The sequence below is a fragment of the Arachis stenosperma genome, chromosome 6 (assembly GCF_014773155.1).
Source record: "Arachis stenosperma cultivar V10309 chromosome 6, arast.V10309.gnm1.PFL2, whole genome shotgun sequence".
Taxonomy (NCBI): Eukaryota; Viridiplantae; Streptophyta; class Magnoliopsida; order Fabales; family Fabaceae; genus Arachis; species Arachis stenosperma.
The window spans coordinates 13,356,321-13,372,771 of record NC_080382.1 but is presented as its reverse complement, the minus strand read 5'-3'; the positions used below and the strand labels follow the sequence as shown (position 1 = coordinate 13,372,771).

The following is a 16,451-nucleotide window of genomic DNA, read 5'->3' as shown; positions in this document are numbered from 1 at the left end:
CACTAACATTTTACGAAGAATCAAGACTCAACTTCTAAAAATAACTAATATAAAAAATTATAAAATTTTAATACTACAATAGTATCTTATTTTGACACAATAACAAAATGATTAATTCACAAAGCCTATCATCTAACTATAATATCAATAGATTTTAACACTAACATCAAAACAAATAACCTTAATCACAATACTAGCAATAACATAGATCAAGTAAATGAATAAATTTTTAGTGAAATTTATATCTATATTAATAACAGTATATAATTAAAATGTAATCAATTTTAAAAATAGAAAAAACAAAAATTAAATTAAATTACATATTGATGTATACTATATAATTAGTATTTGTCAAATATAATATTTAGAAGTGCAATGGCTAAGTAGAAAGTAGAGGTTGCTTTTGCTCCAAGGTTCTTGGTTCGAGACCTTGTGGAGACATTTTAAAGATTTTTTCAAGCAGACCAGTTCGGTTAGACCAGTTTGCACCGGTTCACATCGGTTTTATTTCTTAACGGTCTAAGGAGTAAACCGAACCAAACTAGGGTTCAGTTCTAGTCTGGTTCTCTAGATTTCTGTGCGAACCAGCGAATGCAGTTCCGTGTTTACAACTATCGATTGAAGTACGAACATAATTTCAGAGACCAATTAGTATTATCTCTTTGTTGACAGTTACGTTCTTTTAACGGAAATTAAGATCTAATAATGGTTTATAATAAAAGAAGCATTCCTTTGCAACAATGAACCTATAGTAGTAGTTAGGGGTGTTTATAGAGTAGATCATATCCATATGAATCCACAATGTTTATCCGTATCTGACCTGTAATTTGAGGATATGATCTGATCCGTAAGATGATCGGATTGGATCGAATCGGATCGACACTCTAATCAGATAGAATTAAATATGTTTAAAAAAGTAAACAAAAAATTCATTGACCTTTTAGTACGATTTTAATATTTTTATTCATCATAAAATACTTTTATAATTACTCATAGATAAATTTTGATAATAAAAATCATTCATTTTAATTTTACTTTTACGTAACCTATATTTTTTAATTTTAAAATAAATTTTAATTGTATTTTTTAGTAATATTAATTTTTTACTGTATATAATTATTCAATTATTTTTTAATCATATATAAATAAATTACTCTTAATAAGACTTTTTTGTATTATTCAATTATCTTTTTTAAAAATTAATTAATTATTAAAATAATTAAACTTGTCACAACAAAAACAATAAAAAAATTATAAATAAAAAAATTAACCATCGTGATCATTTTTGTATTTTTATTCATATTTTAACTATAAACATAAATATAATTTAATTATATTATTTATGAATTGTGACTATAGATGTAGATAAAATTTAGTTATATTACTTATATATAGTTTTATTGTATTGTATTGCTTATAAAGTTAGATTATAAATATGACAATAGAATTGTTCTTGTATTTTTATATGTGTGACTAATTGATTGTGTTAAAATATTACTCTTAATTATAAACGAGGTATATAATTTAAATAATCAAAGACTCAGTTAAAAAGATAAGAAAAAAATAATATTAAAATAATCTAATTCTTAAAAATAAAAATATTCGAAATTCAATTAAAAATTATTTAAAACTTAAACTCAATAAAAATTTATATTCAATGATTTTCCTATTAAATATATTTAATAAACTCTTACAGCATATTGGTTGACATTAGTTTTTATAATGTTATTTTTTTAATGACACTTTATTAAAAAAAACCATTTTTTTAGAAGTTTTTATAAACTAATTAATATTATATATATTTTGTCATATATCACATGTTGTAATTAAAAACTTATTTATTTATAATGCTTATATTAAAAATTTATTTATTTCTAATTTAGCTTTTCTCTTTTTTAATAGCGTGATGATTGTAACGCGAAAATTGGAACGTAAAGCCTACCAAATTTGTTATATATTTTTATACCTAACCTCTTAAAAGAAGGTGGCTATTGTTCTTAACTCAAATTAAATTTTCAAAACTGATTTCCTGTAATTATGTGTTATATTTCTCTCCACGAGAATGTTATTGTTTTCTATTTTACAAGCTCGAAAGCCTAGTCCCAATATGGAATCGTGTGGCCGTTAATCGCTTACGTTTCTTCCATGAAAATAAAGCTCTTATACTTGGGTGAACAAAATTCTCCACCACATATTAACGCCAGTACGTCCACAGTCAAACAACAACGTCCTGGTATGTGGCTTCGGATGACGTCGTTGCATGCATAACCAGGTCTTCTTCAAATTAGGCTTCGACCGGGGTTGGCTCGCGGACGGTTGGATCGCGCCATGCATATGCCAATTCTGATGCCTCTCGGGTTGCCCGCGGCATATGCTTCCGCTACACTTGCAGGTGCCTCGCATTGGGAAGGCATGCAGCAAGAGATGGAAAGTTAGATTTTGACCTGGCCCGGCATGCACACGTTTAAAGGATGTATGCACTGGAGCCCCATGATGAGCCTCCCTTAGCTGGTGTAGCCGGTTGTGATGGAAAGCTTCCGGGCCCCCCGACCCTTCTAGAACACATTTTAATAATGGCACCGTCAGACACGTTATCACCCTCGTGCGTGGGGTAAGTGTTCTCCTCATCAGCCTTAACGTCCGTGCAACAGTGAGCACGTCCACGGCAAGTGTTCATTCTCAGCGATCTCTTGCTCGTTCCATGTAAAGCCGTATAATACGTGTCTATTGTCACGAGCAACACCTTGAACGTAGCGAAAAAAATACGTATGAAGCATGTGCGATAGACGAAGAATGACCGGCGAATATCGAGCAGAGGCAACATCCTCACAGTTCAAAAAAAGGTCCGACCACGATAAATAATGTTTGAGTTCAAACATTACTACGAAACAAAGGGTCAATGCATCATGGGACACGTACATGCAACCAGTAAGGATTAATAATTTGCACATACATACGGCCACAGCCATGATTCAGCATACAGGAAAATAAATTATAAAAATTTTTTTACCAGCTTAATAGTGAATAATATACTACTAATCACCTATAAAAATAATCGGTGTCAACTCGAGGTATACCAAAAGATTAAGATAGGCAGCAGTTGCCCTTCTCCAAGATTGCTCACTCGAGATGCCAACTTATAACAGGGAGTCGTCAAAGTTGCATTAACTGTCGCTAAACACTGGTAGAGCGGCAGTCTTGCAACTCACCCCAGCCTTTTTAAATGTGAAATTGGCCGAGGAGCGCACCCGTTAAAAGAACCGAGGTAACTAGGAAGGTAACTGAGTCATGCCTTTGCTCCCAATGCCACCCAATCCGAAGAGAACATGGAAGGTGTTCATGTTGCTTCCAAACGGGTTTTTGTAACGTGTTCGGTGTTTGTTTAGTGGGCTGATGCTCTCCCCAAGATGGAGTGCCATGGTTTTGGAGGTCGCTAAGATTATTTTCTAGTATAACCCTGAAGGGATTGGTGTACTACATTATGGGGTGGTAGTGGTAGGGGGATACTTATACTACGAAGTGGTATGGAATGGACATATTTGTCCCCATCATACCAATATGTAGCGGGGCCCAGTAGGTCCTAATAGTCCTTGTTTTGTCCGTTGTGAGTTTTGCTATAGCAGCTATGATGCGATATCTTGATGGACAACTCAATGTAGCCCGCATGGGGTTGTGATCCCTTTAGAAGGACTACTTTGCCCCCCGCAATTGTGATTTCCCGCCAAGAATATGAAGACCTCATGGTCATACTGATTTATCGGGAACGAATGTCTCCAAAATGAAAGGGTAGTTCTGTCAAAGCGATCCTCATGTAATGACTATGAGGACGGGGTAAAGCAGCTCGAGTGGTGCAGGAAGATCACAACACTAAACCAAAGGCATTGCACAAACGAAGAAGACGTTGCGCCTGTTAACCTCCTCCACGAAACTCGCCTCCATGCTGGCGCATCGCAGTGTCCGAGTCTGACTATAATATTCCCTCGGCACTGTTTCTCGGCACGCAAGATTCTTTCCTTGAAAGAGGACAAAACAGAGCAGTGTCGCCTCGTTGGGGGTCCGTGAATGGAGTCCTGAGTGGTGGACACGTTCGTTATCCGTTTGCAGAGACCACATCAAAGATTCGTTCGTAGCTCGAACCCATGTGAGTTGATGCCATCCACACTTAGCTATGTTCTGTTTAAACCGTACCGTTACTATTTCAACACTGTCAGGGTACTCGTGGTCCATTCCCACGTCCTTCCATTCACAAGCTACCCGTAGTCACTATCTCCCCGGTGTCGGAAAACCTGTTCTTTTGAAAATATCTTTCTGTCACCCTTGTAGCATTAGGGTTCCGTGTAGATATCTTGAATCTAGTTGGCCCCGTATGGTTGGTCGTTTTTGCAGGCCCACGAGTGGGTGGCCGAAACAAAAAAGTCATATTCAGACAACAACCTATCTGGGCTGTGTTCGCAAGAAAATGTGTGGCCTTGCGGGTTGTTGTGCACACAACCATGTCCCCTTTATCTAACTGGGCCTGTCAAGGCGATTCCTGGCCCTGAAAAGCTGAAAAGAGAAGGGGGTGCACTGGGGAGCCTTCGACGGAGGTTTTTTTGTATTGCTGCGGCGTTTATGCCCTTGTTGAATGCTAACTGGTGAAATTCGTGGGTTTGGCAGGCGCTCACGTCGATTGTCCTTCGGTGAGAAGTCGATCGGAAATGCTCAGGTCAAATCGCTTCCCGTACCGGAACCGGTGCCTGGTTCGAGTTCGAAATGTTCCTCGTCGTGTGCCAGGAAGAGGTCGTCTCCTGCCAATGGCTGGTAAGAAAGGATATTCTTTATTATTTTTGCTACCACATATACAATGCATGGAATACATGGATAATTTGCTAAAGTGTTATTCTCGCTTGACGTTTACAGGGGCTTTGTAGGAGCAGATGCGGATGAAGTCGCGTCATGTGGAAGTTGCCAATCCTCCCATGCTCCCAAAACCCAGGTATGTCTTAGTTGGGTAGTTTTCCTTAGCAGTAAAAATGTCACGTATTTCGAAGTGCATGATTTTGTGATGTGGTACGTGTTGATGCAGGACTGCGAAGCCCTCGCGATGAGCATGGTGACAAGTGTATCCGGGATGCAAACGGAGATGAGAAAACTTTCGGCAACGCTGTCCCGGCATGATGCCCTTGTACAAGAAGTGAGGGATGCCATCAAACTACTGCAAAGAGCCAATTCTGCTATTTCCCTGAATCCGGTTTCATTTGGGCACTGCGCCACTTGCCGGTGCTGCACGGGGGAGGCCACGCCGACTTCAAAGAAGAGGACCATCGACAGCCACGTTCGAACTCCTGGAGAGGGCAAGGGTCCGTCATCCCGTCCTACTATCGACACAAAGTTCACGGTTGACCATATGCCTTTCAGATCTTCGCGGAAGGAGAAACCCGCAAGAAAGAATGTCCGGCCCCGGAAAAAATCCCAACCAAGCCCCTCGCCGGAAGTGGTTCGGTCTTATAGGATAAAGGGGTTTATTCATATCATGCATATGCTTATTCCATGAAATGTCCGTTCTAGATAGCATAATAAGGCACTTGATTCTTGCAGGTCGATTTGACTACCGAGGATGTCTGGGATAGCCCAAAATGCATGAATACACCTAAAGAAGGCAATAGATGCATTCCTTGGTCCACTAGGAATCATAGCGATTACAATCCCGCTGCGAACGAGGACCTGCTCGATGGTTGGCAGGGGATGGCGATGAAACGCCCGCAAATTCCCCGAGTGAGTTGTTCAATCTGTTTACAAAATACCTATTACAACCTCCACTCTAGCATGCAAAATCAGGTTTGCTGGTAGTTATTCAATCGTGACACTTTGCTTGGATTTCGCAGGCCATGAACCTTGCATTTCAGCCGCAGAACGAGATGAATCTTTCTCCAGTTGAGCTGGCCGTGGCGTCTTATGTCTTCTGCAGGGATCTTTCCCAGAGGTTAGTAACATGCGGTCGTTGTTGCAATAGGTGCTTGGCGGTTGGAATCTTGTACGATAATCCCTGTCTGACATGATCGCATGGTTTCTTGACAGCGAAATACTGGTAGATGTCGGCGACTGCATAGCTAACAGGGCAGCCCTGATGACCCTTGTTCCGAGAGCGGAAGTTGTGGACGATGTACGTCCCTGTAGCGATTATCATTGTTTTTGATGAGCTAAATGGCATGCCTTTATACGAGAACTGAGTATGACACAGAGACCCTGTTCTTCATTAATATCTTTTTTTTCACATTAGGTTCTAAATGTGGTCGTACGGATGCTCACACGGACTTCGAAACAAACTCAATGGTTCCTCCCCACAAGCATCATGGTATGTTAGCTATATTCGTTTTCGAATTTGTTGAAAAGTAATTGACTTGTTCGGAAGACAATGTTGATTTGTTTCCCTTCTTGACGTATCTCAGCAGGCCGCACTCGAAGGCCGAACGCTTACCTCAGGAACTGCCACCTCGGTTCGTAACAACTACATGCGGTGCAAGGTGGACAGGGTCACGAGGGTATGTTAGCTACCTTACCCAATTAATTTCGACATTATGATTTCATTCTACGCCTCAAGTCTGATATCTTGTTCAATTTTGTGTAGATACATCAACCCATGTGGTGTGATGGTCACTGGTATCTCATGATAATTGATGTACCCCGCATGAAACTCATTTACCTGGACTCCCTTCGAGATCCTGCCCAAGCAGAAGCAAGGAAGATCGGCATGACGCGCGTGGTGAGTATCCGGGTTTAATGCCATACTATTGGATCGTATCACTTTTATTTATAACTGTTGAGGCTGGGTTCGTAATCGTCGTCATATATTCTTCCTCCTTATGTAGGCGTTGTACCTTGAAGGGCTGACGTTGGGACAATCTTGGCTCGCTGGCAACTGTTCCGTTCGACCCAGGTTTTCCACATTTGAATTCGAAGAACCTGAACTGCCCCAGCAGGATCCCAAATCGTGAGCTACTAAGATCCCGTCAACAAGGCTCGCACATGCATGCATGACTCAGCAAACTTAATAGTGTGGCAACTCATGCTAAAAGTGGCATCTCCTTTAGAATGTAAACTCACTTGTTTTTTTTTTGGCTGTCCAACAGAATGGACTGCGGCGTGTGGGTGGCACAGTGGATGATTAGGGACCATCTGTGGCAGAATTATAGTGTGCAGGTATTTTATTCCGTCACTTGTTCATGTCATGATAGATATGTGTCTTCTTGACTGGCTATGTTTGTCGGGTTTGGTTTTTCCTGTGTTATAGAACGTCAGCAGCGCAACGCGTATGCGGTTGGCGGTAGATCTGGTGATGAAGTCGCACAACGAAATGGCTAGGGACATCGTTGCCAAAGCCGTTGCTCACTGGCAGGTGGAGGCCGAGTAGCCATCGCCCTTGAAGAAATTCCGGTCCTATACTTTTTGCGAACCCTTTTTTGGTGCATATCCAAGAACCGTGTGGCCATTTTGGAACTACCCGCAGCCCACGTTAGATTAAACCCTGGGTTGCATACAACACTTTTGGAGTAACACAACAATTTGTTGTTCACAGCTGTTGAGCTTGCATAGGTAACGTTCTTCCACTTCGGAATTCTATAATGTGTCTTGGCCAATAGCTCATGTGCCTTTGAAAACGTGCAGGACCTACAGCACCATTTTGTAGGAAGACGTTCTGCAACTCTAACCATTTTGTATAAGTACCTTATGTAACTGCGACAGTCTTCTTAAGATCATATTGCCCAGGACCAAAGAATGGTCAAGTAATGTTCATATCTATTCTATTAGTAAATACCATACGCATTTTATCGGAACTTTATATGAATAGATGATATACGCTTACACGATGTTTGGTTTGATAGAAAATAAGAAGGGGACAATGGATTACAAGAGAATAGAAGGAAAATGTGTGGAAAAGATTTTCTTTCAATCACAAGCAAGAAATTTTAAACAAAATTGCTATATAGTTCTATGTCCAATACTTTCCTTAGTCATATATGGATCACAATTATCAAGAAAAAGTATTTTGTTTTGGTTCGACCTGTAATTCTATATGAAATTACAAACGGTTTCAATTTAGGGGGATTCTCTTATATAACACAACACATTATGTTTCTTTTGATACAAAATTTCTAAGAAATTAAGTGATGTTTACTAGATCGAGAATTGACCATTTTTGGTGTTAAAAAAAAAATTATAGATCCAAATCCAATTAACAGACATTATATAATTTAGTGTTAACATGTTATTGGAAAAATTTAAATTTAAATATGATACGTATTAGATAATTAAATTTAGTCAATATATAAAATTATAATGTTTTATACTATTTATAAAAGCCTAAAAACAGGAATAATAAAAACATTTGTTTTTTATTTTATGATAAAGGTGTCTTTGTAAAATTATACTAATGTGATTTTATCTCATCTCACTTTCTTTTCTTCTAAACAAAAGAAAAACTTCCTCTATTATCTTTCCTTTTAGTTTCTATTCATCAAAACAACACACAAAGACTCAAATTTTGCTTCCATTTACTGTTATCTTATTTAGTTCCTTCCATTTTCTTGCAAAAATCCAAACATACCCTTACGGAAAGAAAAATTATGTAACTCTATAGTTGTTTTTTAAAGAAATGTATACTGAAGTGGACCATGGCTGGATTCACACCAAAAAAAAATAAATTAAATACGAGTTACTTAATGGGTGCAAGGTTTTTACAGATATTTTATTTTGCACAAACAATGCTAACAACGAAGTTAGCCCAGGGGTTGTGACGAGCATTCCTTATTCTGAGATCGCATCCTCGGACCCTTGCTTTGACATTATGGGACCCGCCAAAAAAGCCCCAAAATAAAATGAACCTTATACGTGGCCCATCCGACCTAGCGTTTGCTCATGGCCCGTTTGCAACAGTACATGCTAAATGGATTTGTTCCATGGAAGCCCAAACATTAATACCCAATAATGTCACACAAAAAGGACATCGATGCATTTTACCAAAAAAAAAAGACATCTATGCACCTACAGCTAAGATATTCCAAATAGCAACACCAAGAATTCATTCAAGTTCAGAGCCTAAATTTACTCAAACAAGTTCAACTTCAAAGCCTACAGGAACTCAGACAAAGCCTTCAGCCAGTCCTTCTACTAAGAAAGCAGATTCTCCATCTTCATCAACGAGCAAATAACATCATCTGGCCATAATTATCAGACAATGGGAGCTACGAACATAGTGAGAAACTGAGTATAGGCCAAGCTATTCCGGAGACAAATTAAACAAACCCACTAAACCTCAAATATGCTTCAATTTGTCACCAGCAAGACACTAGAAATGTAGTTACAATAAATCAGAAAAACAGAGCACACACTAGTGAAATCTGCAGCTTCCACTTAGCAAGACAGACCTTACCGAAAATAATAACTTTTTGCAAGACACAAAGTATTCGGTATGTGTTATCCCCCACTTAACATCAAGTTCCACGCGTGGGAAATCCCCCCTGCATATTGCTCGACGAGCGACGACCCATCACATTCTGTTCAACATGAAAAGGCACATGGTTTAGTGGACAGGTCCGAGCTGCTAATACATCCAAAGACAAAATATTGGAGTACATCTCAGGAGAACCCCGTACCTGGAGCAGCCACCGTTCAAACAAGTCCTCATTCATAGCCCTCATCGGAGTTGACATACTCCCGTGCCCGGCGTGCGGCGGCGGATCGCTTTGGTGCCCGGAGCAAGGTTGGGATGCATAGAATGGATGTGTTGGCCCCCAAGGAAGAAGTTCCCCCTTCCCCCGCCAGAAAACGGAGGACGCCAACATGGACTACCTCTCCGACTCACCATGGAGGATGTATTTGCCGCTGAGGTAGACACGTTATTCAGACCAGCTTCGCCGTGACCCGAGGTTTGATCCTGCAAGCATGTATGCTATTTTAGATTCTGTGAAAAATATAATCCGCTAGGCCCAAAATAATACATGTAATTAAGTTCAACAAGTAGGATACAGCAAATCTCCCATTTTCATGTTCACTTAGAACGAGTTAACATTTCTACCTTAATTTCTTTACTTATCTCAAGATATACCACCGTTCCAATCAGGATACATATTACTCAAAGACATGCAATATACTAAAAAATAAGGCAATTCCTACCCACAAATAACATCACAGATGGTCCTTTAACTCAGGGAATACATGCAATATACTCAAAAATAAGGCATCTACCTAAATATTTCAGTGTAAAACAACACTAAGGTTTGCGGTGTGATCTGATCCAGGAAACTAATTCCACAATTTCACACAGAGGTGAAACCTGAGAAGCAACACATTCATTTGGGCCTAATGATGTTTCCTTATATTACCTCATACGCATGACCGAGCTCGGTCGGAAGAGACGCTGAAGCGGCTGCAGGGCCGTCATGCGAACCGTTGCCATCCGTGGGGGAGACCCCATTACCAATCCCGGACACCCCGTGCACAGTACCCGCTGCATGTCCTCTTGGTATGCCCGGGTGTGCCACATTTGGTGCAGCAACGCCTCTTCCCTCGCACGTCGGGTTGACTACATTGGTCGAACTCCTTCTTCCTCTTAGGGGCACCTTTTGTTCTTGCCACCCTCCTTCATCGCTTCCACCCCGACATACCTGGCTGACCACCTGCCCTTTCATAAACTCTGTGACGTAGCTTATCTATTAGACTCGCGATGCTCTCCTTAGCGAATTCGAAGTCTTCACGCTCATCCGAACCAAGTGTTGCGACCAAGCTTGTGGCCGAAGAAAGTGCGGCATACCTAAGCATGCGACCTTCATCTCCAGGTCTCATTGTCACCGGCATCCGTCTGGAATCCTTTGCATCCTTGCACCATCTTCTCACAATAAGGCTGTCCGGTATTTGTTCCAAACCCTCGTACTTCATCAGGCAGAATATGTGACTACATGGAATACCCTCACTATTCCACATCGAACAGTCGCACTGAATTTCTTGTCATCTGGGTCGAATAAAACCTTGTGAATCCTACCAGGCGCGCCCATCCTTGAAAACTTGTAGACAACCGTGGTGCTGATGCTGTCTCTCCCACGAAACAGCAAGGTTGCAACACCCCTGATTTGTTTCTTGACCTCTCTAAAAACTGCTCGAGTGTACAGCTTCGATGCAAAAAGCTCGATAGAGTCAAGCCCGGTTGTTAACACGGGGCTGTAGTACGTAGAATAGAACTGCGCCGTGACTTCGTTGTTTCGATAAACCTTTACAACGCGATCTAAGCTGTGCACCAGCTCCAAAATGCTATCAGTGGATTTCAGGAACCCCTTTATGTATGCATTAATCCCCTCACACCTTGAGGTTGTTCGGTATCCCGCACAGAAAGTGCCCCGGAGATATGCTGTTGCCCAACTTTCTTTAACCTCGTATGTTTGTTGAACCCAACTATTATTTTGTAGGCCAAGTGACTCCACCGCCGTCTTCCAATATTCCTCGAAGTCCTCCACCTCGAAGTTCGCATACATAGCCTTCTTAAAAACCTTTCGGAACTCCGTATCCTTAACCCGTTGAACACAGTTTTTCTCCAAGTGCCACCCACAGCCGGTGCCTTGCTGCCGGGAACACCTCCGCGATGGCTGCGCGCATCGCTTTGTCCCCATCCGTGACAACAACACGGAGTCTTCTCTCCCATTACATCTACAAGATTTAACAGCCACCGGTAAGTACGAACTTCCTCATCCTCCAGGAGCGCAAATCCAAAAATGGTTGTCTGTTTATGGTGATTTGACCCAGAGAACACTACAAGCGGTTTCTTGTACTTATTAGACCGATACGTCGAATCAAAGGCCATAACATCACCAAATAACTGATAGTCGGTCATCATTTCACCGTCGACCCAGAAAAGGCTCCCCAGCCGATCATCGGCAGTTCGCGTGTAATGTGCTACAGTCGTCATGTCGGCATTCGCCTTGCCCTCCAAGTAACTGATCGTTGCTGCAGCATCGCCATCACTGATTCGGGCCAGCCTTTGACCATGTATAATTATACAAATCACGCTTTGTAAATCGCAGCATTCCATACCCTCCAGATTGACCAGCCATGTAAGCCATTATCTTCGCAGTTGGTATACCAAATTGCTTCATGCTATCAACTTGTGCTTTGTCACCATCACTCATCGAGCGATGGCTAGGTACGAGGTGAAAACATGGCCGGAGCAAGCTCGTGGTTGTGCTCATCGAAGATGCTCCTGACCTTCCACACACTGCGTTGCACATCATAGAAAATCTTCAACTTCGCCTTGCAGTCGGTTCGACTCTCCAACCTCTCCTCCCTAACTCGCTCAGGACGATCATAGTGCTTAGCATGTCTTGTGCCCTGTCGATGGCAGAAAAAGTCTCTCCTGACCAAAACCCCGTCGACACGCCCCACATCGCCCTTGCGGACCCCGAAACCCCTCATTCTAGCAAACTCCTTGTAAGCAAGATAGGCATCCTCCCCGACAAACTCTCTGCCCATAAATCCTCTGCGACAACTGGACGACTTTTCCCATCATCCCCGGCATGACTGGCACCACCTGAGAGGTTACCATTTTCATCTTCTCTGCATCCTGTTGGGTCACCTTCATCCTCGTCCCCTTCTTCGTCACTCGCATAATAACAGCCACGGTCTCCATCGGAGCTGTTGTCATCCGACTCTTCCAATTCAGCTCCAAAAATCCCATTGAAATCCATCGGACTTATCGGTTCACAGTTCTAGCCTGAAAACATGAAAGTGTGCAACAGGTTACAGTCAACCACTCCGCCCATGAAACTTCTTCACAAATTATACTGCAGATTCTAAAAAGCCAAACAACCATGAACACACACCACTGTAACGGACAACACCCTAACGTCTTATGCAAAATCAACTACATCATAAGCCCGGGACATCCGTTTCCCTCACGAATAGATATTCCCTTCAAGAAATGTCCTCAAAGATCTTCCTCTATCATGAGTAACAAATGCGAAAAAGGAGCTTCAGATTCAAGTTCTCACATATGAATGAAAATTATTTCGATCACGACAAGGAAATCTCATGTTGAGTTCTAATCCTATTATATTTTCCATGAAATATTACAAACACAACACCTCAACCTGAAATACGTTCATAACCCTATCATAACAGCCCTGTTACAGATGAACTTTGCAATTGCACTCCTAATCACTACAGCAGCCAATGATTACTAACACCAATCCGCAAGGGTTACATAGTTTCTCGACTGCTAAATTTTAAGAACATTGCCAATGGCATAACTCGTCTCAAAGTTACAACACAGGATATTCTGTTTCAACATACACACAAGTTTGGGTTTTTAGATGACTTCATATTCTGAAAGTATTTAGGAAAATTCAATAATATTTATTGCTGAGTTATGAATCAGTGTGACAGAAAAATCCATTAGCTGCAGAGAATTTCAGAACCTCTTCCGTTAACAATACCACTATCTAACTATAAAGCCAAGGACATCTTAATGAAAATGTTGATGCATTTAACAGCTTGCACCTACAACAGCTACGGGTTCCCTTAGGGGCTACGAACAATAAAGGGATGGTGGCAGCAATAGAAATAAAAGGGACACCTCCAAAATCCCATCAGTGAAGACGTATGATAGACATAAATTGAAGGGTTTCTTACTTAAATAAATTTTGTAGAACCCAAATTTAATGGGTTCCCCTGAAATGAGATATGCAACGTCATTACCCTCTTCCTATGATTATATAATTCGTCCTAGACTGTGTGGGATTAAATAAAACGTACACCATTTCAGCCTGGAACGATTAATGCATGATCTGGTAAGGGAAAGAAAGGGTAAATCGTGCCAGGGTCCCTAGAGTTAAAAGGAAAACGTAAATCGTCCGGACTGATAGGTTTAACATGTTGTCGGGCTAAACCTCATTGGGCTGCCACGATTTACACACAAATGGACCCTTCTCACCCTGGCACAATTTATGTATAATAGGCTACTTTTACTTTTAATATTTTAATTTAAATTAAATCCGGTTAAATATTAACTTAAAAAAAAACTTATAATTTCATTATTAAGATTAAATTATATTAAAAAAAAGGCATACTAGCAACCTATAATAAAAAGAGTACTAAGTTTTAATGTATACATTTAAGGTTATTTTTTTAAAAATTATGTCAAAAGGTGTTAAAAAATATAATTTAAAATAAAATAAATTCATAATGCTTTGAATAACATAAATTTAAGTTTCTATGAAATTTCTAGTATTCATTGTTGATATGATTTTTTTAATCAATTTTGTTCATACAATTTTTTATAAAATTTTGTTTGTCATTCTGTAAAAACTTTAATTTATGTTACTCAAGTCCACATAAATTTAACTTATGCAAAATTACATTTTTTAACACCCTCTGACATTTTTTAAAAGAAAAAACTTAAATTTATCTATTAAACTTTAGTGCTCTTTTATTATAATTTATCAGTATTTCTTTTAATTTAATTTAATCTTCTCAGTAAAATCAATCATTGAAATTATAAAAAGTATATTTTTATATCTTAAGTTAAAATTTGAATAAATATAATTAAAATTAAAATATTATAAGTTAAAATACCCTATTATACAACCATCACTCTATAGTAAGAGTGTTAACGAAGCTGCTAAGATGCCTAATTTCTTACGTCTTACCCTAAACTACATATACCCTAACTCATTAAACCCACCGTGGAACAAGGTCTTCTTTCAAAATTATTCTATATTGCATATTAAGCATATACTATATGATCCAACACACTATATGATCTAACATACTAAGGTAGTTAAGTTTGCCATGCAATCAACTCAACAACATTACAAGCATAAATCTTCCCAACCCAGTAAGTCAGTAACACGTGAATCGCGCCAGGGTATGTAGGGTCTCCTTTGTGTGTAAATCGTGGCAGAGCAATGAGGTTTAAGCCAACAACATGTAGCCTCGAACGATTTACGTTCTCCTTTTAACTCTAGGGACCCTGGCACCATTTACCCTTTGTTTCCCTTCCCAGTTCCAGCCTGAAATGGTTTACGTTTTATTTAATCCTACACAGACTAGGACGATTTATATAATAATAGGAAAAGGGTTATCATGTTGTAGATCTCATTGGATATCAGTGAATTTGGGTTCTATAAAATTTATTTAAGTTAAAAATCCTAAATTGAAAGAATTGCATTGGCGTGGGAGCTTTCTGCAGGTCCCCTGCCAGAGTAGTCATAATCGTGTAGCAAGTAGGATGTTCGGCTTACTCCGGAAAGGAGCAAAGCTTCATTTGATTCCATAGGATGTTTCCCAATCCCCAATCATGCCTGGAACAATATCCATGTCTAACCCCTATTGGACTATTGGTCCAGTAGACGAAAATCAGACACCTTCAACTATTTTCCGATCCTGATTGGTGAGCCGGATTCATCTAACATCAACACATCACAACGATAGACATTCTACTTATGTATGAACCTATACTATCATTTGTTTTCAATAAAAAATTGATAATCCACGGCGCAGATATCTGTCCCTAGCCTAATACATTTCGAATCTAAATCACAAAATTTAAACTCCTAATTCCCTTTTCGGTGTTCTCTCCATGCGAACATGGCCCCATCTATATCCTTAGGCTACAATTAAAGTACAAAACCCACAGCAGTAAAACCTATCACATTATGCACAAATTTACAAATAAATTCAAATAAAGGAATGAAAATACAACACACCTGACTTTGAACTGTATCAGTGTCCACCAACCGCGAGAACCCAAATCGGGGGAGAAGTGACAATCTTCAGATAAAAACTGAGATCTGACAGGAATGCGTTGTTTCAGCGGCAGAGTTTTGTTTCCTTGGACCTTCCACAGCCTTCTTTTCCGTGGAACGGCGGCCGGATCTCCGCATCAGACGGCACGGCTCACTGCATCCTTCAGCGTCGGACCTCGCGCAAGGAAGTCGTCCTACCCCTCGGCCTCAGATCACACGCACCCACGTCCCCCGCTGGACACCACGGCTGCAACACCACCTCAGACCTCCGCTGCGTCCGTGCTACGGCGCCCAGACCTACGCAACTGACGCCGGCAACGAGATTCACGGAAGGAGACGCGAGAGCCCCGTTTGCTACGGCCAAAGTGGGTAGGGCTTTCGTTGCGATCCTAGTGCTGCCAACTTTTTCCTTTTCCCCCCGTAACTCAGAAATATTTTTTTGGAAATTGACCCGCAAGTGTTTTTTTCAAAGCCCACAGCCACAATGACCCACCATCAATCCAGTCCTCATTCCATACCTCTTCGACTCGGCTCACCACTAGTAAGCCTTCTGAGCTTACATCAATCTCACACCCTCAAAGCCTTCTCCGTTATAATTAAACGTCACACGTGTCCACTTCCAGCCACAAAAAACAAATTCTCTGTACGCTTTTCTCAATTTACATCTGTACACTAGTCTTCCCC

At 40.4% G+C, this 16,451-nt stretch overlaps 1 protein-coding gene across 1 annotated transcript; it reads right to left on the bottom strand.

The window, feature by feature from the left end:
- Positions 1-10,913: 10,913 nt before the first annotated feature.
- Positions 10,914-12,155, bottom strand: LOC130933702 (protein FAR1-RELATED SEQUENCE 5-like). The gene is made up of 3 exons (XM_057863322.1): positions 12,061-12,155; positions 11,769-12,005; positions 10,914-11,676 (listed from the first exon to the last, which is right to left on the bottom strand). The coding sequence occupies exons 1-3, from the start codon at positions 12,153-12,155 to the stop codon at positions 10,914-10,916; spliced, it is 1,095 nt and encodes a 364-aa protein (XP_057719305.1).
- Positions 12,156-16,451: the final 4,296 nt, after the last annotated feature.

Bases quoted from the DNA above. Each gene is read 5' to 3' on its own strand.
- LOC130933702 (XM_057863322.1), bottom strand. From the start codon at position 12,155: ATGAGTGATGGTGACAAAGCACAAGTTGATAGCATGAAGCAATTTGGT. The intron at 12,006-12,060 runs GTATGGAATGCT...ACATGGTCAAAG, and splicing joins ATGGCTGGTCAATCTGGAGG to GCTGGCCCGAATCAGTGATG. The intron at 11,677-11,768 runs GTCAAATCACCA...TAAATCTTGTAG, and splicing joins CCGCTTGTAGTGTTCTCTGG to ATGTAATGGGAGAGAAGACT.